At 41.8% G+C, this 21,152-nt stretch overlaps 1 protein-coding gene across 10 annotated transcripts in view; it reads right to left on the reverse strand.

Moving 5' to 3' along the window:
* rapgef6 (Rap guanine nucleotide exchange factor (GEF) 6) overlaps positions 1-21,152 on the reverse strand; it is a 145,022-nt gene that overhangs the window by 21,270 nt on the left and 102,600 nt on the right. For 7 of the 10 annotated variants that reach the window (XM_047606784.1, XM_047606780.1, XM_047606781.1 and 4 more), the window contains 9 exons: positions 20,189-20,341; positions 18,168-18,332; positions 16,986-17,093; positions 16,054-16,257; positions 14,484-14,592; positions 14,157-14,400; positions 8,465-8,622; positions 6,254-6,268; positions 2,489-2,729 (listed from right to left, as the gene is read on the reverse strand). In XM_047606784.1, coding sequence (XP_047462740.1) covers positions 2,489-2,729; positions 6,254-6,268; positions 8,465-8,622; positions 14,157-14,400; positions 14,484-14,592; positions 16,054-16,257; positions 16,986-17,093; positions 18,168-18,332; positions 20,189-20,341 — 1,397 coding nt within the window. The remainder of the gene's footprint in view (positions 1-2,488; positions 2,730-6,253; positions 6,269-8,464; positions 8,623-14,156; positions 14,401-14,483; positions 14,593-16,053; positions 16,258-16,985; positions 17,094-18,167; positions 18,333-20,188; positions 20,342-21,152) is intronic. The other 3 variants (XM_047606783.1, XM_047606782.1, XM_047606779.1) reach the window with 1 other exon arrangement.

Raw genomic sequence — 21,152 nt, forward strand, 5'->3', positions numbered from 1 at the left:
GGGCTTTTGAAAAGCTGCTGAAAAGCTAGAAGGGGTGGCGACTCCTCCAGAATAGTTGGAGATGTAGAACAAAACAAAGCAGAAATGACAAGAGGCGAGGAAGGGAGACGGGATTTGAAAAGAGGAGACAAGGAGAGGACAGGAGTCTAAATTAATGATGGACAAAGTGGTGCTCAATAGAACAAGGCGAGATGGAGTCATTGGATCCAGGCCACTGTAAGTGGCTGTTGGCGGCGTGTGCATCCGTGTGCGCGCGGAGCTTTGGACGCCTCTGCTGAATCTATATGTGCTTTGGCAGCGTGAAGGAGACGTGATACCGGCTCCGCCTGCCCTCTCCTACACCTTCGGTCCATCATCAGCCGCAGGATGGACGAGGAAGGAGGCGATACACAAAGTCACACAGAAATCACTCATCCTGATGGAGACGGCTGCAGTAAACTGTGTTGACTGGACTCTACATGCGCATCCTGCTGACAGTGCGCCGTACACATGCAGACAGACAGCATGAACATGGCAGCGGAATATCAATATACCAGCGATGCAGCCAAAATAAACACACATCTAAAGAGGCAGAGGACGTCCACCGTGTGCATCCTGCTTCAATCTGTCTAAGTGATTACGCTCAGCTCCTGCAGGATTTGAATGTCTAAAAATACACACAGGACCGTCTGCATCCGTATCTTTGCATGTGCCTGTGTGTGCATGAATAATTCCAGGCGTGACACGCTGTCTGCAGAGGCCTCCGCCCCTGACAGAGGATGAAAAATTCATGCCAGCCTAGTTGGGAGGGGGACGGGCGAAGGGACCGCGGAGGAGATCTGTGAGAAGTCGTTTTAAAGGCAGACTTCATGGCTGCAGCCTAATTTTCCTTCAGGTCCTGCTAACTTTCATCCTAAAAGGGTGATTTTTTTTAACAACAAACGGGGGGAAAACATATCACCAGAGTTCTTATATGCAATTTGCTGTAAATTGTAAATTGCTGCAACGGCATCTGGAGTCCTGCTGGTTTTCATTGAAGCCACGGATCCCGGGCAAAGTGATGCACATGAATATTACAGGACAGAACCTTGTATCCTCAGGAAAACCCACTGAGAACCACAGCTCCAGAAGAACGTACACATACTCTACATACTCGACCTAAAGCTGGGAGCTGCTGTGTTAGTAGTGATTTAGAAAACATGTGGTTCTGGATGACGTTCTCGTACAGAGCGGTGGCTATAAATCTGTTTGGGAGGAAACCAGGAGTAGCTGTGCGACACACTAAGAGGCTGTGTGAACTTTTAAAACTGGAACCAAACCCTGAAATGATCAGAGTAAAGGAAAAAAAGAAGTTCTCATGTCTCATGTCCAACCGCAGTGAGACGGGACTTTGGTTTAATCACTGAGGACTTGACAAAAAAATTACCTAAATTCTAAAAAAAAAAATCATCTGATTCACGTCCAGCTGCTTTCTGTCCGGGAAACTCCCGACCGTACATCAGATTCAAGTATGTGGCCATAAAATATTGTTGCTTTTTTATCAGTTTGTCCTTAAATCCACTTGTATCAACTGTAAAATCTGAGCTCAACATGAATAAAGTGAAAAAGTTGTATATAAATAGGGATCTCATGAAGTACAGGGATTCAAGTGTTTTTCTCTTATTGTGTGAAACATAAGTACAACTGCATAATATAGGAATAAACTTATAGAACTGGGGAGTAATAGCATTTATTTATAAGCAATAATTATTATAAGAGGACACTATATTTACAAAGGAAGCTGGATAATTAATTTAATTATATTGATGTATGGAGAAGTAGTGGGATTAAATATAACTTCAGCCCTTTTCAGACATGTGAACTTAAAACTGCCAAGTGCATGATTTTGTTTTGATTTTCTTTGCTTTATGCATTTATGTGTACGAACACTACAGGACACACAAGTACGTGTACTGTGTACGTACACTATACTTTGCATCAAAATAAACATGTTTATTATATAAAGAGTAACTCATGAGAAGACATTTTTACTACAATTATCAGGTGTTTGAGTTTTTCTCTCTTCAAAGTTTCCTCCTCTGGCTTTAACAACAGCACGACATATATGAGGGATATTTGTTTGCAGACTCTGAAAAATCAAAGAGTTAAAGTGAATAATGCAAACTGTGATTTGTTTTTTAAACTTTTGTACTGAAGTTGTGACTCTTGCAAATCTTCTCGACCCCAAAACTAAGTCCTTCTTTTCTTTTGCTGACATTTATTCAGTCAATTTAAAGGGAAATTGAGAAAAATGGTGCTTCTGAATAAAAGCAAAGTCTGATCATGCAGTAAATACATAGAACTCTATTTTTAAGAACAGCACTGAACAGAAACTTGCTTCCAGACGTTTGTCCTGTAGTGTATGTACATGTTACTTTACTTCTTTTGCTTTCCTTGTTTGTTCACTTACACTAATAAAGTTTCAATCAACCACGTCTTTAGCGTCGCTGTCCCTCGTCCTTCCTCTTACCTGCCGTTGAGCTGGATGCGGTCGGCCAGCTTGGAGAGCTGGTCGGGGAGGCGGCGCTGCTTGATGACTCCCTCCGGACTCACCGACACCTCGCACAGGGAGTAGGTTTCGGGCGCGGCGGTGAGGCCGAACTCGTTGACAGTGTGGGTGACGACGTCTTTGGCGGTAGTGTCCTTACTGATGATGATGTAGCAGCTCTGCTGGTCGGCCTTGAACACGCGGATGACCTGGTCTGGGATGTCTGAGCGCGGGAATGAAAGAGAAGGTGGGTTAATCAGGGCTGGATGCTAGTAGCTGCAATAAGACAACAATACGTGAAGGTTTTGAAGATGTTGATAAAGGGTCAAATATGTGGCAGTTACAGTTATAGTCATCACAGTTGAAAAACAACAAGCTGACATTTTATAGTGACGCAACAATCGCAACACTTTGTTGTTTCCAGCGCGGTTACATGAATAATGGAGTTTGATTTTAAGTTGTCTTCCAACTGCTACACCTCTACAAATTCTAATTTAAGTTAATCATGGAGCTGTACAAGGTGACAGACAGGAAGAAACACCGATCAGCCACAACATAATGACCATATTCCTAATATTGTGTAGGTCTCCTTTGAGCAGAGAATAGACATGGGTCTTCTGAGGCTGCAGAATATTGTTAGTGGGGGGTCTTTGGGTCCTATGGGTTGAGGGGAGGGTCCTCTATGGTGGATCATCCCAGAGATACTTGATCAGTTCAGGATCTAGTGAATTTGGAGGCCAGGTCAACACCTCGAGATGTTCTTCATGTTCTTTTTTTGAGTTGTTCCTAAAGTGTTTTTGTGTGTGTCATTGCTATTGGGGGGGGGGGGGGACCTTTTGGACCTTTCGAACGACCGAAAGGTCCAAAAGTTTCCCAGTATAACACTGAATTGTCACAAGATGGTCGATGCCATTTACTTCCCTCTGCTTGGTCATAATGTTGTGGCTGATTGGTGTACACACACATAAAAAAAAAAAAAATTCTGTTTGCAATGACACATGTGCACACATAACTGTACCAAACCCGAGCAAGACAGAAAAACAAAGACAGAACCAGAGAGGACGAGGAAGGACATGCAGCAGCAGCAGCAGCAGCATGGACTCAGGCCACAGATGAGTTTATATCTACACATTCATCTCTACCTCTTTAAACAAAGGCTGCATGAAACCCTTTCACAGCACGAGAGAGACACCAGTATCAAGCACGAAAGCACGGAGCAGAGTGCTTCTTCATGTAGTAATGAGCTATTTAAGGCCAACTCATTGACTAAAACCACGTCACGTAACGTAAAATAAAGCTCCACCGTCTCAGATAATGAGCATGTTTATTTAATGTTAAGTGGCGCGACGCAGTATTATTGTTTAACTTGGGCCAAAGTAAAAGCTTAAAGCTTAAAGGACGACGGCGGCCGTGACTACAGATGTGCCCGATAGTGGAGCAGCTGCACGCGCCTCACGCGGTGCGATGTGTGTTAAATAATGGAAACGTCCACCTCCACCCCCCACCCCCCCCCAGGAGAAATAACTGCATTAAAGATCTCTGTGTTTGAGTAAAGGAGGAGGGCACGGCCCATTAGCCACAGGGGGGGGGGGGGGGGGTTAGAAACGCTGCTCGGTGATAAAGAGGACGAGGACTGGATGAAGATGTCACATCTGGTGTGTTGTGCGTTTGCGGCTGCAAAGGCTGGAACTGGAGGGAGATCAGGAGGCGATGGTGACATCATAAATAAATAAATAAATAAATAAATAATAATAACGTGTCTGTTCTAGTGAGCGTTAACGCACATATTCACGGCCTCACTGCAAAAACAAAGTCATTATCTTTTATATTAGCGTGGATCTGTCTGTTAATGCAGCGTGTTTGTGTTGAGACGACAATAAATGTGGGACCTTTATTATTATTATTATTATTATTATTGTTATTATTATTACAGCAGCAGCAGAAAAACAACAACCAGAAACAAACTGCTCATAATCAGTCACCTCCTCCGTAGTTTAAAGAGCTGTGTGCTGTATTTTTGGGGAGCATTTTGTTGTTCTTAAAAATGATAATCTGTAGCTTTAAATGACATTTGGTTTTATTTACGTGACTTGAATCCATGTTCAATGTGTGTTTTTGCTTTGTCTGAGTTTTTGTCCTATTCCTGATGAACGAGGACATATTGATGTTTTTTTTTTTCTCCGAGATGAATGACTTGTTTATGGACTGTGAGGTTATTGATTTCAATCATGTGCATTTACACTTTGCATGTGGGTCAAATGATTAGCGACGCAGAATGAAAGTCTGCAGCTGAGAGGTGTGCAGCCTCCGCTCCTCTCTGTGTTTATGGTGGCGAGAGGAGGCTAAACGCTCTGTGTCTCATTAGCTGTGATTTGTGATTAGAGTGTGGGAAGTCGGCCATCATATTCAGGGTGGTGGTGGTGGGGGGGCACTAATCACGCTTAATCCTTCTGAAGGAGCCGCGACCTGACCTGCACACGGGAGGACGATCGCCGCCCACCCACCAAACCAAACATCCACTCAATTATCATCTTTAATAAAGTATCATTTATTTTCACCAACACCAGAGAATTTAATTCTGGACTGAAGCCAAACAGGGATTTTCTGCAGCAGAGAAAATGAATAAATAAATAAATATATGAAGGATTCGCAAACACAGCACTTAACTTTGCTGTAGCTCTTCCCGGTCGCTCCATCATAAATCACGTATGAAAGTAGGGCGGGGCCGTATATCAGTTCATAGTGAGTACTGGTATTTTTTTTTCCAGTTATTATATGAATTTTTAATATACCAGCGTACTGGTGTATTTGATTACACGGTCAGAGTCGCTGTGAGATGTGGTGAAGATGGAAAGGTCCCGAAAAAAGAGGCGGCAGAACGAGAAGACGTGTCCCAAATAAAAGCACATGGGTGATCAGACGTTCCTGATTTCTGGGGACAGTCCTCGTTTTGGATGACATGTCCCCCAATTTAAGCTTTTTATGAATGAGAAAAGAAAAAAAAATGTTGCGCGCAGACTACAGTTATTACGGTAGCTGGTTGCGCTGCTGTTGACGTTACAGACATAAAGTTTAAATATGTTTAAATATGAACAAATATGTCAAAATAAATGAAAAAGTAATTGTCCTTGTTCTTTCATTTCACCTTGATGACATTTTATTCATTTTTTTTTATCTCCTGAGCTGTAAATGTCCTGTGGAATGGTCATGTAAACCTGTTTTACTACTAGTGTGGGATTATTCTACAATATTTACTCATCATCACAGTAAAATAGTCCATCCTTAGTCAATCTACTGCATTAATTCCTCTCTTAATCGGTAGAAAATAGTCCTATAAGCATCCAGAGGAGAGGAGCATCAGGAAAGATGGCTGAAAAAAAGGTGTGTTTAAACAAAAACAAGTGCAATTTAATCCCCCGACACGTTTATGCATTAGAATAAAAAAGGCATTAATAAAAGTCTCTAATAAAAGAGTTAAACCGAGTCTCTGCACCCGAAGCTTCTTCAGCTTTTTATCCAAAATCTACTGAAATCACAAAGTGTAACAGTAACACACTGGAACAAGGCCCAAACCAAGAACCTGAAGGATGCAGTTAACAAACACACAGATGCAAAGATTAATGTGGGAATAAAAAAAAAAAAAAGCTTATGAATTAAAGAAGAGTCGTGTGAAGATGCACGGGACGTTTGGGAGGAATATTAATTGAAGCACAATCAACCAGTGGCAGTGGAGATTTATATACTTACAGTACAATCCCAGGGCTTGGCAAGCAGCAGAAGAAGGAACAGAGAGAACACAGTAATTATGTGAAGCACAAAGAGACACACACAGTGGTCGGAAACTTTACGACAGAAGAGAAAAGGGAAGAGACGGCGATGAGGAGGAGGAGGAGGAGGAGGAGGAGGAGGAGGAGGAGGAGGAGGAGGAGGAGGAGGAGCGGGAGTTTCTACTCCAGGCTCAATCTGCTCGTGGGAAACCGGAGAGTATGACTCAACATGTCGACACTAAAACATCTGTTTAAAATCACGACGAGGGAGAAAACGGGGCTGGAGAAGTGACAGAACAAAGAAACACAAGAAGGAGCCGAGGATCTGAGGCTCAAAACAAACATAATTTGTAATTTTAGAAACATAAAAAGTTTATGGTTTAACCGCGATAAGAGAAAACGACGGCGAAGCGTCACATTAGCAGTAAAAAAAAGCTGGAACCACAGACTCTTAAATTACCTTTAATTCAATCTGTTTGTCCTAATGTGGTTAATAAAGTGCATTCAAAAACAACATTTCAACTGTAACCGCACACAAGAATAAGGTAAAAAATATAAAAGCTGGTGCTCGGTGGATATAAAACAAAATCAAATAAACAGCCGTTAAGTGACGCTGAAATTCATTTTCAAGTGTTTGTCTTGTGCTTCAAACATGCATCAAAAAAAGCATTTTGCTGTTTGCTCAAGTAAATGAAGCCGACCAATCAGAACGATCTGGGATTTTTTTTTTGGGGGGGGGGTTCTGCTTTTACAGGAAACATGTAAATAGGCGTAGATTAGCTGATTAATGGGCTTTAACCGATACTCGTACGTGTAGATACTGGTACATGTAGATACTGGAACATTTGTGCTTTAGATCCTCATGTTAATATAATTATAGGTCGGACTGTTTTCGAGGGGATTTCAAGCTCTACACAGCATCTGGAAAAAGGAGGTTTTGTTTAAGCATCCTGTTCTGTCCTCTACTATTAAATCTAATGGGGGGACTAAAGGAATCGTGATCTAATGGCGCATGATTAATGTGGCACAGTTGTGTGTTTGTGTTCTAGTATAACACAACCACATGTGATGTACAAGTCTACGAGATGGAGATCTATGTGCGAGTGTGTTTAAATCTGGACCATGTTCTCTCTCTACTTTCTTTCTCTCACACACATAAACCCAGAAACACGTCGTCGGACAGGAAGTATTTATAGTTCAGGAGGATTTAACGTCCTAAAGACCCAAGTTATTTGTTTGGAATTCATCTGAGTTTCTTTAAGATAAGATTAACAATCATTATCTGTGAAATCTAATGTTTTGCTGCAATTCAATTACTTTTTGTTACATTTTAACACTTTTTGTTACAATTCAATTACTTTTTGTTACAATTCAACACTTTTTGTAACAATTCAACTACTTTTTGTTACAATTCAACACTTTTTGTTACAATTCAATTACTTTTTGTTGCAATCCAACACTTTTTGTATATATGTGGGACAAATAAAGTTTTTTTTTCTAATTCTAATTAAGATCTTTAGGTATTTGGCTCAAAAACAGCCAATTAATTAAATCGCCGACACAACAACAAAGGATTTCTGACAATATGCGTTGTTGTTTTTTTTCTTTCAGTGATACATAATCACAACTAAGAATTAAGGAAGCAGCAGGATTTTCACATCACAACAAAACTCTTGAGAGCAGATCTGACAGGTTGGAAACAAACCAAAACCAAAAGTGAGTCCAACCAACATTTCATTTCAGGTCTCACTTCCATGTTACACATTCATTCTGAGCACGGGGTGTTTTTTTTCCACTGTTGGGTCACAGTGCGTTGAGGAAACAGGGGAGAAGGCACCAACAGCTGGAGGCCATTTAAAGTGACTGCTAATGGTGGGAAACACAGCACAGAAAACCAGAAGAAAAACGCCCCGACATGCTACTGTTGCGGCGTCTCCTCCATATGTTGGTGGCGAGCGAAGACACTCAGCTCATTATATGAAAAGTCTAAATGTGCATCAGGGAGTCAACAAATCATAGTTCTTAGAAATAAAACTGGAATTACCCTCTTCATGATGAGTCAAACCTTTTATTGTGACTTTTTGTCGGATTTTATTTCTTTTTACCTCTTCATTGTCTTTGTTTTTGTGTTGCCTTTAAGTTGCTACATGCCTTGACTACTGATTTCCCCACACTGAGGTGAACTTCTTACCTGCAGGGTTGGAGAAGTCGAGGACGCTGGTGGCCGGCTGCAGCAGGTCGGGGCTGCTGGAGGACAGGTTACCCGGGATGGGCATGATGGCCACGCTGTGACGACACTGCTTGGTTCCCACGATGCTGTCATCCTGCGACTGACCCATGCCGCCGTCACTGGAGAGGAAGAACGCAGTGGGGGAGATGAAGAACATTAAGTTACAGGAGAAAAACAAGCAAAACAAAAAAAAATAATGTTCTAAAATTAACTTTTTGGCTTTTATTTTACAGAAGTAGATATTATCTTAAAACTCATCTGCGTTAAATGAGTCGTAACTGCAGGAACCAGAATAAGAACATTTCCCATCATCATGTAATTACCACAAAAAAACAACAAAAAAAGAAATGTGAGGAAAAAAATGTCTACGCCTGCACAATGACAAAAACATTGTCTTGTATTGTGACACAGCTGAAATTCATCCATGAGGAGGTTTCATGAATGGCAGAGGCTGATAAGAAGCACAAAGACACACAAACAGCAAACACACAAGACGATAAGACGGAGCGACAGACATGAGCTTTAGATCAGGGAGCTTCAACGTTTTTCTGGCCAAGGACCAAAAAACTGATGGAGAGATTAAGTATGGACCCCCTAACTATCATATGTGTTCTATATTAAACTAGTTCTATTTATAAATATACATTATTATCATCATTTTGCATTCAGTATTAAGCTATCCCCTAATCCCTTTACTAAAATATGTTGGATTCATGTTAATGTGCATTTAAAGAAATTTAAATTTTTGGGGGGGAAATTTAAAAAAATATATAAAAATGTCTAATCAACCAAAGATTCTGCTGTTCCTCCTGTTGAAAACCTTTGCTTTAGATCATTTAGTAGCAGCGTCCAGTTTCATTATGAGGCTAAACTTTTCCACCCGGCTCAGCTCAGGGTTATGCAAACGTCTGCCTTTACATTAATGGGCTCATTATGCTGCTTGTACCTTCATACATGCAATAAAAATGACGACTTTTTGGAGACAAACCAACAGGCCGACACGTTATTGTGGTTTTCAACAGTCCAGCCTTAAACGTGGGTTTGCAGAATAATTCCTTCTACAGCTGTGGCTTCGGCTTTTGCAGAACTGGAATCTAAGTGTTTCTGTAAATAAACGCGACATAACTGGAAATAAGCTGTTTTTTTTTTTTTTTAAATACATTTGATTTAATGCAAAGTCGAGTTTGAGGTTCAGTCCGTAGCCGTGTCTGAATACTTCCCGCAGCTTCCCTCCCGGTGTCTGTGTAGTGTTTTAGTGAACAGAGGTGCACTAATGCAGGGCTCGCGCTAACACAGCCGACGCGCCGCTTTCAGCAAAGCCTCCGCAATCTTTGAAAATCACCAGGCGACAGGAAAAAAGCACCGATGGGATGGAACAAGGCCGGGAGGGGAAGAAAAAAACATAAAAAAAGATGAAGGACGGACGGTCAAAACAGACAAAGGCGGACGAAGAGCAGGCACGGCAGGTTTAATATGTTCGAGCGTGAAGGAGAAGAACGGGGAGATTCGGAGAACAGATAACGGGGAAATTGAGACAGATAAGGATAACGGGGGCTCAAAGGACTACGCTAAGACGTGGCCAGCTCTTACACCTGTAATGACATTCACACACGCTTTGAATCAGAGATGCAGAGATACCAGAGGCAAACGCATGTAGAGAAGCTTAAGACGAAATTACAAGTGTCTGTATCGAATCCTGATCATTCAGGGATGAGTTTTAAAAACTGAAACTAATGGAAATCAAACTGACACACGGAGCAAACTTATGATTTTAACTTCCTGATCACAGGAATTAATTAATTTATCCCTATATAACTCAGGTGTTATACATTATCATTGATTTGCATTCAGTATTCAGCATTTATCCCTTTACTAAAACATGTTGAATTCATGTTAAAGTGTATTTACAGTAAATAAATTAAAATTTGTGGGGAAAATTAAAAAAAAATATATATAAAAATGTCTAATCAACCAAAGATTTTGACCAGTAGTGTTTATACGCATACAAACACACAAGTATTTATCTGATTTAACTTGTGTGTCAGGCTGAAAGTTAAAGAAACCACAGACAAGTTTTAGTTAAAGTTTGAATGTGAAAAATGACTTTGCGGAGAAACGGGAATCACGACTCACTGCAAATTTGCATGAAACCAACTAATATCGTCCTCTAGTTGTGTTGCTGAAGGTCAGCGGTGCTGGCGTGTGTGTGTGTGTGTGTGTGTGCGACTGCCTGCTGCGTGCAGGTCTGCAGATGGATACTGAATCAGATGGTTGGAGGAGGATGGGGAGTTACACAAGAGGTCTTACCCAAACAGGCCCCTGAAGCAGCGGCGGAGACAAACGGGGGAAAAGAGAGACGACATTGAAAAGCGTGAAGGATAAAAAAATAAATAAATAATAATAATAATAATAAATAAAACTGAAGCAGAGCTGGTACAGGACACACATACACAAAACGTTTGACAGGATATACAACAGAAATAAGTAAGCAGAAAAAATGTCAGAAGCAATTTGTTTACGGCCGCGTGGATCCACACACAACATGAGATGTCAGTGAGCAGCAGGAAGCACATAAGGACTGAGCTGTCCAACCCGTTTAGATCACAGAGGGACGGCCGGATAACTGAATCACCTCTCTGCATAATGAAATAAAGTTCAACGCCACCAGACAGTTCTGAAATTATTCGGTGAATCAACACCTCGGTGAAAAGCAGGCGTCGCTGGAGCCTCGTTGTGTTGGAGGGTTTTTCTGAGAAATCTGTGAGCTCGACCGCATCAAACCTACAACTTTACAAGTTCCAAGTGGGATTTTCTACTCAGAAAGTCATAAAATTCTCACTATCACGAGCTGAGTTAGCAAGATGGCCGCCCTGTGTGCAAAGCTCCTGTAATATTCTGTTTATTAGCACTTCTGATTAGTTTTTGTTATATTAAATCGGTCGTACAGACAATATTTTACCACATGCATATGTTGAAATTCTGTTACAATGTAAGTTTTTAAGTTTTTCATGTGTTATATGGGAACTACAAGCCCATGTCGCGCTAACAACGGGTAAAAACAATAGCCTGGTAAAACCAAAACAGTGTGAAAATTGTAATTAATAGTGAATTTTTATCTACATTTAGAACTTTTGAGTATTTTTATAAATTTCTGCCATCACTGTAAATAATTCTAGTAAACTTATCTGTTCCATTTATAATTTGTGTAACTTAAACAGCCTAAATTTAGCAATAATATTAGTTAATATCAAGTAGTTAAATGTAAATAGGCGAGATCTTTCATAGACACTTCTAGTTTTCCAACTTCTGTAACTGGAACGCCGATAACTCAGAAATGACATCACTCCCAGTGCCGACGTCCGACTTCCCCGAGGTAAATTGAACGCACCACTCATGGAAAGATTGATCCTCCGCCGGTTATGTTTTTTAAAAACTGTTAAATGGTCCGTCTGTAAAATGCCAGTAAACGCTCCCGTCGTTGTTTCCTGAGAATCGATAGTGACATTTTGTTTGTTTTATGCGCCCATTTGTTCAGTTTATCGGTTGTTCTAAAGACTGACCGGTGCAGCTCTAATTGCTTTTAAATATCACGGTCATACTCTAAAGTTTTAAAGTTTCCAGAATGTCTCAGGAAAACGTCTTTTAATTGTGCACGTGTCAGGACAGAGCAGCTGTCCTCCTATCTTTCTATGCGCCGTCCATTCAGGCCACTAGCTGCAATAATTTAATCATTTCCTTCCTTCTAGTGCAGCACGTATGCAGTAAAATGTAAATGTCACGTAGGGTGGACGCTGGGACGCACAGACTCATGGGTTAGCACATGAAAACTGTGTCAGAAAGACGTCGGGAGGATTTAGGGGTTTATCAGTAAATCACCCCAACGGAGACAAACAGAGTAGAGGCTAAAACCCTCTGTCTATTGCTTTCCAATCTGTGGGGTATAAATCAGCCGGGCTGCATGAGGGGACATGCACATAAGGGCTGGACATTTTAATTTGGCATGAAAACAACTTGTTCGTCGCCAGCGCGCCCTTGTCTTATAAAACTCCCAATGTCAGCCAAGAACGTAAGAAAAGAAGCAGCGGGGGGGCGGTGTGTTTGTAAGAAAAAAAAAAAAACACGTTGAACAATTAATTTAAGTTAGCAGACGTTTAAAACGCTCACATGTTCTTAAAGCGTCCACTTTCTTTTAAATTGCAGCCGCCATCTTTCACGTAAATGCGCACAACTTTAAAACGCGGCCTCCACTTAAATCCCTTTAATCAGCTCATCAATCCCTTTGAACCAAAGCTTTATTTAAACGGCGTCAACGAGACACGGGTCCAGAACTCGGTGGAGAGCGTTTGGAGGCTGAGGCGCTGAGTGGGATTAATCGCCCGGTGACGGCGCGTTGCGCTATGAGACAGAGCGCACTCCGTTTTGTGGACTTTGTGGACGTAGTCGCTGCCAAGCTGGAAGCCGATAGCGTTGAGACGGCGAGGGAAAGAAAAACGAGAGGATGTGCACACACATGGCAGAGTGGGTGTGTGTTCCAGTGAGTTAGGCCTGTAATTAACAGGGCGAGAGCGGCGTCCTCTCTCTTTCTCTTTCTCTCTGGCACCGACACAGTATTAAACGAGGCCTGGAGAGGGATGAAATGAAATCAAGCCTCTATCTGCAGGTTACGGGTTGAATACTGAGCGCGAGCTGCTGCACGTTCACCGACACTGACGGTGGTTACATGATGGCCTCATGCATTTCCTGTGATAAGCTACGACTAGGGCTGGGCGGCATGTCGGTATTTCTGTTTTGTTATGATATGAATCTGCATCTGGAACGATTCGCCTTGAGACACTGTTTCAGACAGGACCATTTTCAATGTAGCGCTTCTAAACACACACGGTGCGACTGTGTCACTGTGAAGTGTGGTGAAGATGGAAAGGTCCAAAAAATGGAGCGGCAGAACAAAAAGGTTTTTTTAAAGATGACCAGACGTCACCGATTTCTGAGGACAGTCCCTATGTTGGATGACCTGTCCCTCTGGTTAAAGCCGTCTCAGAAAAAAGTCCCCAATTTTAGCTTTTTATGAATGAGGAAAAAAAAAAAGTGTTGCGCTCAGACTACAGTTATTACGGTAGATGGTCGCACTGCTATTGACATTACAGACACAGCAGTTTAAATATGAATAAATAAATGAAACAGTAACTCTCCCTGTTTCTTCATTTCATCTCAATAACATTTATTTTTATCTCTGAGCTCTAAATCTTCCTGGATTTACACATCAGCAAACAGTGCTAACATGCAAACCTGTTTTACTGCTAGTGTGGCAAAAGTAAAACAGTCCATCGTTACTCAATCTACTGCATTCATTTTGAATGTTTAGTCATTCCTCCCAGCCCCAGGTCGGACAGTAAAAGAGATTAAGGGGTGAAAGCTAAAGGAGCTAATTAACCTAAGCTAAGTCTAAAGACAGAGGCAAAATAATACGACGTTTTTAGCTCCGATTCACAGCTAAAACATTAGATTTCTACTTCCAATAAACAAAAGCAACAGATGGAAAGACAATGGACTGATCCAATCAGAGAGGGACTTGTTTCCAACTTGTGTCTGAGACATCGTCATGGATGAATTTCCACTCTGTGAAACTCTCTGATTTTACAATCCGTCCTCTTACCTGAAGGGTTTCGGCGGCAGAATGCTGAAGCGCGTCTTCTCCAGCATCTTCCTGATCTTGTTTCGTCCTCCGGACACGGTGTTGGCCTTCATTTTCCGGGTGCTCTTGTGGTCCGTGGGGAACTCCATGTCCCCGGGGAGGTCGGGAATGGACAGGCGGTAGCCTTTCTTCTCCTGGATCTTGGGAATGTGAGGCCCGCCGTTCTTCTTCTCGTTGACGATCCTGCTGAGGAGCTCTTTGAACACTGCACGGAGCACGGAGTAGAGTATTAGTGCTCCGAAGCAGCAGAAAACAAAAAAAATCTGAGGATGTGTTGAATTTACTCACCAAATATGTTGGTTTTGACGGTGAGAGATAGATGCGTGTTGTTCCTCAGGATGTCGACGGCTTTGGAGAAGGAGATGTTCTCAAAGTTCTGACCATTGATCTCCATGATCTGAAAACAGCAGAGAAAATGATAGAGTTTTATAGAAGAGCTCATTTAAAACCAAAAAAGTCACTGTATGTGGACCCCTTACAAAAATATCTGGTGTATAACTGTGACAACAGGGAGCTCAATCAGAGTTTAACCACAGATGAAACAGAATAATCCTCTGTTGAGGTCTTCTCAGTTTTTATTCAGGTGGAGCCGCTGAATGAAGTTTGGATTTTGTTCCCTTGTTGTTCTAAACTGTGGATCCTTGCCCCAGTTTGGGGTCATGTGAGTGTTTCTGAGAGGTTACAGCCGCTTTAATCACAATATTCCTGATACGTGTGTTGAATGTAATCTTCAGAAAGGCGTCAGCGTTTCACTGTTTGTGGGAACTGCCCTCAGGTTATTGGTTTTTTGGTGAAAGGTTTTGGATCTAATCAGTCGTGTTGATGGTAAAGACGTCCCCTGTAAAAACCTAAAACTAAATATTTCATACAACGTAAGGTCTGAATATTTCTTTACATGAAGCTAAAAGGTCTTTTGTCCGCTCATGTAAGAATCAACCAATCGGTGGAATTTCTGAATAGTTGAATGTCCTTTAATTTAATATTTTTTTACAATTATTTTGAATAGAGATACAAATTGATGCTTGGAATGACGAACTAGACTGAACGGAAGTGGCTGTTTTATTTTCTTTTACCCATTATTTACTTATTTATTATGTTCTTGTCCATTATCTTTGCCAATGTATTTGCCTCATCTTCAAAATACAGTAAAGAGATGTTAAAAACAAAACAAAAAAAAAAACTGTTTTCGTCTCCTTATAGTATTCTCAAGTGTGAAACTCACCACAGACGCAGAAATCTAAAGACTCTTTCGACTAAAACCAAATGAATATGGAGCAATGGATACAAGTTTAATGTCATTTACAAAAAACCCTGCCCTGATTAAAATAAGAGCCATGTAAGCACACATGTGACAAGATTAAATTCTTTACGTACTGCATTTTTATTGTCACATGAGAACCCATAAATAAGACTTGCTGACCTCGTAACCACTTGACGGATGAGATCATGAGACTATACATACAACGAAAAACCTCAGAGTTTTGCTCTGAACTCATCTACCAGGAACAAGTTCTTTACTGCGTCACACGCTGTGATCAGTTAATGTCGGGATGGTGAGTAATTTTACGCACCACATTCCACATTTACCCAAAGAGCACAGATGCTTCTCATTACAACTACTTAATTAGTTAATTAGTAACTATACATACATATAAAATAAATATCTGGGGATGCATGAGAAAGTAATAAAGTTCCTGGTTGGATATCAAACAGTGACACTGTGGAAGAATAAAGAATGGCTGATATCTCACATGTATTTATTAACCTATAAACACTTTCAAAATAAAAGCAAAGATTGTCATTTAGCTCATTGTTTACGTGTGCTAACTACTACCGACGCTGCGCTACGTCCTCTCACCTGATCTCCACGTTTGAGTCCGGCCTCTGCCGCTTTGCTTCCTTCCTCCACCGACTCGACGAAGATGCCGAACGATCTCTCGCTGCCGCCCTGCACGCTGAAGTAGAGCGGCGAGTCCCTGGACGCCTTCTGCAGAGTGATCTGCCTGCACTTGGCCTTGGCTGCACACGCGATGTTCAGCAGCCTCAAGTGGCCCTTCATTTTCTGAAGCGGGGAGAGATTAGGAAATTATGAACCGGGCGACTAAAGCTGCAGTTAAATTAGCTTTCATCCTGTGAAGTGGGCTCTCGAGGAGCTTCTGAGGTCGCGATGATTTTGGTTTTTCACAAAGTTATCTATGCACAAGGAAATTTAATCATGCAATAAAAAAAATAAAATTATTAAGTGTAGAAACAGCATGTAGTCAGCGTTAGGGATGGGGTACAGATACTCGCCATCATAACAGCACTGGTGCTGATGTAAGTGGTAAACTGAAAAACCAACGCTACACGTCACATGTCAGATTTTCATGTGCATGGATGGAAGTGAACCTTCAAGGCCAAATGGTCAAAAGTTGGGTTGTACTTCACCTCAAAAGCAACAAGTGCTCGAAGGCGATATTGTGCAGGACAATGTGATTAAACATCTGTGTTTGACAGCCTGCTAGACCACACCCCAGTGTTTTTATCATGATAATTATGATGATGATGTTTGTTTGAATTTATTTTATTGGTTTTTTATTTCTTCGTCCTAGTTGCATTTATATTATTTTAAATGCATTAAATTCTGTCCAGCTTGCACAAAATACCTTAAAAATAAAAAGGCACGTTTGTATGTTTTCCATTTTTTAAGCACCGGAGTCAGAAGTTAGTAAAAAAAAAAATGAACAGCATGCATGAAAAACAGAGTGGAAGGTTAAATGCACCGAGGGTGAAGCTGAGTTTAGATCTTACTGTGGCTTCGAGGTGTCTCTCGAACTCCTCCAGGAAGCGCGTCATAGCTGGATCACCCTCAAAGTCGTTGAAGTGGTTGTTGACCCAGAGCAGCACTATTCTCGTCACCTGTTGAATAAAAGCTTTTATGAGTGGAAATTCACTCCCTTTGCTCACAGACCTGTTTGAGCTGCTTTGATAAGAAATGTATCGAGAGCTACTGGAGGTTATTTAAAGTTGGGACAAAAATAACCAACCCGTAAGTGAGGTCAAGGACCTTTAGTAAGTAGGTAAACTTTATTTATGTAGCACTATAACCACAAAGAGTTTCACAATAAAGTAGTAAAAAGACAGAGTGTTGCACTGAAGAATAAAACAAAAATAAGGAGATATGAAACCCAGATTAAAAATTTACCAAAGGCCTGTTAAAATAAAAGAATCTTAAAGTGCTTTTTAGATTTGAGGAGGCTAAAAGCTTTTAAAATGCAAAGTAATGCTACTATAACTCCATCGAAGTCCATAGAAGTTAGTAACACATGAGAACCAGCAGAGAATGACCACGATAAAAACTTTGAATCCACTGCTTGACTGCTGAATTTATGCCGCAATAACATAAATAACAATAAAGAAAACAGGCAAAAGGCACCGGGAAACAATAATCTCTACAAACTTCCCTGTGGAGACGTTCTCCCAACCTTTAAAAAAAGGCCAGAGCAGCAGCCGATACATCAACACGGCATCAATCAATGCACTGCACACACTTTGCTTTCTCACGCCCTCCTTCCTGGGCTCTTTCAGCTCCTCATTCATCCTGCACAGGATTAGTTCCTGTTTAACGGGGCCCGATATTATGAGCCGTAACGACGACGGCACGAAGCCCATCGACGGCACGAGACTAATCTCAGTTTAAAGCAGTCATGGACAACGGGCGGCATGTGGAAATCGCTACCGGGCTCGAAGGACAGCTGAGCTTGCTAAGCTCGCATCGATCGGCACGTGAACGGCGCAACACCGCGAGTTTCCATCGACTCTGCAGAATAGAGAACGTCAGTAGTGCTGATCGGGGCATAAAGGCTACGATTTAAAACACATCCTGGGTAAAAATAGTTAAATGATGAAGTTTGCAGGAGCCTGCTCGACCATCGCATGCACACATTGTTAAACTTAGCTCATAGAAACACACACACACACACACACACTGACCGTGTCCCGGAGGTTGTCCATCTGGAACCACTCCAGCAGTTTTTTCCCGACTTCCATTGGACTGGACAGGAAGGTCCTGTAGGTCAGCAGGAAGTCCTCGATGTAGGTGGGGTCCACGACGGACGGTTCCTCCACCAGGTGCATGATCAGACGCTCGGGGGTTCCCTAGCACACACACACGAATAATACGCATACATAATATACATCTGCAAGGCAGCTGTAGCTTATACACACACACTCAATGAATCACGCAGGCTTTAATAATAACGTGTGTGCAGAGCGAGTCGCACGTATTCAGCTTTGAGTGATACACGGGGTTCGTTTTTCGAAGGTTTGTCTCACATTTTTTTCCTGAGGTGCAGGACGAATGTGACCGTTGTTCAGGTTCAGGGCGTCAACACCCGAGTCACATGTTTGTCTTTCGCCCTGGCCTACACAATTATTGGTTCAGTTATTTCCATATGATATCCACCATAATGGGAAGTGACACACAACCCGTCTCTGGAACTGCTGTTGACCCGCGGCTATTTAATTCAGCTCAACGAGGAATGATTAATTTCACCTCTTTGATAGTCAAACGCCTCCTCCTCCTCCTCCTCCTCCTCCTCTTCTCACCCCCCGTGTCCCAGTGGCTTAAGAAAACCATGTTTTTATCCTTTATTTTGTATTTTAATGAGTTGCGGGTTCTGCCAGATTAGAGACAGTTTGTGATTTCTGCCTCAGCCAGAGTTAATTTAATGATCTTGTTTTGTTTTATTAATTTTATTCTCGTCGCTGGTGTTTGTTAATGTTTCCTTTATCTAGTTTTCTGTCTGTTCCAAAGGTGAGAAAAGTATCTGGTAAATCTGTGCTGCAGTTTCACCGTCATTTTTATTTTTGCCAATAAAAAAGACAGAATCTGACTATTAGATTCGAATAGATTTAATTGCAGCTGTCAAACATCTCTATGAAATATCTGTGTCTTGAGGGGATTTTATTCCTAAGAAACAAACTATGCCCTTCGCCTGTGACGGAGTTCGCGACCGCAACGGTTTCTGGGGGGAAACGTTTCATTCGACAGGGAACAGAAACTAGAAAGGCATCCACTTTTGTCAAGACGCAAAAAGAACAAAGCCAAAAACAAAAGCGGAAATGCTAACACTCGTGAATTGACTCATCTCCGCTGGAGGTGTTTTAGAGCCAACAGCTTTCCTTGGTGCAGCGGCCAAGAGAATCATTCAGGCCCATTATCCGATCAATACCTGGCTGCCTCTGGAGATTCGACGGGCGGGTGGATGGTGGAGGTGGTGGTGGTGGTGGAGGAGGGGGATCAAAAGACTTTGGAACATACTGCCTGCAACGAAGCGGCGGAGAAAAACGCTCGAGCAAACACTAATCGGGAGAACGGCGCCTCTCAACGATCAGCGAAGAACATCGAGCAGATGTTTTTGCAAGATGGTCAAATCATAATAATGTGCTACTTAGATCGATTCGAGGCGTTCGAGTGCGTTTGGTACAAACTGATGCACAAGAACAAAGTGGGATAACTGGTAATTTGATTAAGTTTGGATTAAATGAGGAAGACTCAATGTTAAGTGCATCTCTTTTTTCTTTGTAATAAGTTTTTACTTTAGAATAAGTATATATATATATATACATGGATATCTCCCCTCCACTCATGAGAAACAAACCCCCCCATTGCCTCCCTTCAATCCCTTTACCTCCTGCTATAACCACCCTTGGAATAAACAGAGATATAATGCAAGTAAATATAAATAAATATCTCATCTATAATCTCTAGAGTACAAATTGTGAGTTAAAAGGTCTCAACATATAACACATAACATCCAACAGGTTAAATATATTTCTGTTCAGAACCACTTTCAGATTTATAAAAAGCTCCAACGTTGACTCGTGTTTGAACCCCAAACATCCTGTATCTCCACATTTTGTGTTAATTTACTGATTATCGTCAAACTCCAAGCACAAAAGAGAAGAGTTTTAGTTCACTGGCTTCTTCATCGACATTAAAAATCGCTCACCTTGATGACGATGTGCCCCTTCCGGGTCCCGCTGCGGTCCAGCTCGCGGTGCTCCTTCACCATCACGATCTCGCCCTCCTCCTCCACCTTGTGCGTGTTCTTCTCCACATGGTTGAGGATGCGCCAGTAGTCCTCCTGGGCGATGCAGACGAACTGGTCGAGGACGACATGGGGACAGCGCGTGAACTTGTAGTAGAGCAGAATGTTGCTCTGCACCACGGACGGGTACTCGAACAGCAGCACAGAAGAAGGAGCATGAGGGTGGGCAGAGAGAGGCATGAGACGGGAAAAAACGCAGCTCACACCCCTTCAACTAAACCTGAAACACTCACAGCACAAGTACCTATGGTGGTGCGAGTAGCTGTTTGGCTGAAGCATCCTTCGCTAACCTCCGGTAAAGTCACGCTGAAACATGATTCTGAAGGTCTGAGACATGGCTAAAGCGCTAAATCGCTCGCTGCTCTTCTCTCAACGTTACAAAAGATTTCTGCGTTTGCCTCACTAAGCCCTACCTCTGCAACTTCCTGTGTATCTGAAGTCAGGAAATGACATGAGCAGCAGAGGAACTGGGCAGTGTGGACAGAGGGTCTGTGACTGCAAGTACGTGCTAGGCAACGTCTGCGTTTCACATCCCAGCTCTATATTCAGACTTCAGTCTGAAACCAGCAGAGCTATTAGTGAATAAGATCAGAGTGAAAACTACTTCTCGTTTAAGATTCAGTATTTTACTTTACTTAAGACTGCTTTTTCTTTTTTTGGAAACTACAGTCCACTACGTTTCCAAATGAAAACTTTCACAGTTAATAAATGATAAAAAAAAAATGCAAATCTTCTAGTTGAGTTGTGTAACATTCTGCTGCCATTGTCTTCCTCTAATCCACAGTCAAAAGAAGAAATGAAAACTTGACAGTGTCACAGGTTTTACACATTAAAGCTGAGCGGAGCAAAACTGCTGAGACAAGAA

Source organism: Mugil cephalus, chromosome 15, assembly GCF_022458985.1.
Source record: "Mugil cephalus isolate CIBA_MC_2020 chromosome 15, CIBA_Mcephalus_1.1, whole genome shotgun sequence".
In the NCBI taxonomy this organism is placed as follows: Eukaryota; Metazoa; Chordata; class Actinopteri; order Mugiliformes; family Mugilidae; genus Mugil; species Mugil cephalus.